The sequence below is a fragment of the Saprolegnia diclina genome, assembly GCF_000281045.1.
Source record: "Saprolegnia diclina VS20 unplaced genomic scaffold supercont1.77, whole genome shotgun sequence".
NCBI classification, from domain to species: Eukaryota; Oomycota; class Saprolegniomycetes; order Saprolegniales; family Saprolegniaceae; genus Saprolegnia; species Saprolegnia diclina.
Window position 1 is genome coordinate 244,140 of NW_008246144.1, and position 1,167 is coordinate 245,306.

At 57.2% G+C, this 1,167-nt stretch overlaps 1 protein-coding gene across 1 annotated transcript; it reads right to left on the reverse strand.

The window, feature by feature from the left end:
* Positions 1-41: 41 nt before the first annotated feature.
* SDRG_14791 (hypothetical protein) lies at positions 42-900 on the reverse strand (the record flags this gene model as incomplete). The annotated part of the gene is made up of 3 exons (XM_008620946.1): positions 42-289; positions 335-427; positions 486-900. 3 exons carry the CDS (start codon positions 898-900, stop codon positions 84-86), a joined length of 714 nt encoding a protein of 237 aa, XP_008619168.1. The 3' UTR covers positions 42-83.
* Between the last annotated feature and the right edge of the window lie 267 nt (positions 901-1,167).

The following is a 1,167-nucleotide window of genomic DNA, read 5'->3' on the forward strand; positions in this document are numbered from 1 at the left end:
CCGTCTACCACATCCAAGGTCGTTGACCAATGCAATGCTTTTCTTCGATCTTCAATCCTCTCACCGAGGTCGAATTCACGCATTCATATCGCAATGTCCTTGGACGCTGATTCGCTAACCGCACTCACGGCGACCTTGCTACTGCCCGCCGCAGAGCCTTGGCCGGTTGTGCTCGACTTGGTGCACACCTCGACCTTGATGATCGAGCGCCGGGTCTTGGCTGACGGCTTGCTCGACACTGCGCTGGCTGACTTTTGCGTCGACGGCTTGGACCGCTTGCCGGCGTTGACTAGACACATGTCACTTTACATGATCGATACCACGGATGACGTACATTTGGCGACGTGGGTGATGAAGAGCACCTTCTCTTCGTCCGAGAAGCTCTGGTGGTGCTTTCCGTAGGCGTGGTAGTAGGCTAACGCGAGGCCTACGACGATAACGTAGCTGCAGAGCGCGATGCCGTTGTCGTCCTGGAAGCCAATCACGGATGACGAGGCTCCAGACCGCCATCGAGAAGATCGCGCCAGGAACGCCAAACGGACTTTTGTAGCGGCGCTCGATGTGCTTGAAGTGGCGTTTGACGTATATGTAGCCATAGCACTGCGTCGAGTATGCGGTCATGGCTCTGAGGCAGCACACGTTGAAGATATAGTTCATGACGCTTGGGATGTAGTATACGATGAGGCAGATGCAATAGGCAACGAGTGTGCCGGTGGTCAAGGCGACGGCGGGGGTTTTGTAGATAAAGTATTGACGGTGGAAGCCCGCAGGAATGAGCTTGGACTTGGAGATGGCCGTGAGGAGCTTAGTGAAGGCAAACATACAGCCAAACGCCGTCGAGATCGCCCCCGGAATCGACAACACGCAAGCCGTTTGCTCACTTATGGAGAACATGGCCATAAACCCTACGGAACTGTGAGGGCCACTTCAGTGGGAACGTTCTACCCGAGTCGGTGGTAGCTGCGACACCGCTGCAAAAGACACCCGAGAGCACACCCGTCACAAAGACGTCAGCATGCCGTAGCCTTGGCCTTTTGGAATCGTGGCGCGGGGGCTCTGTACGTCGTCCGCCGCGGTGCTTACGGCCTCGACGCCGAGGAAGAAGCCCGTGGCCGACGGCAGCGCTCGGAAAAATCCGTGTGCGCCACCAAGCACGAGCGTCGGGGG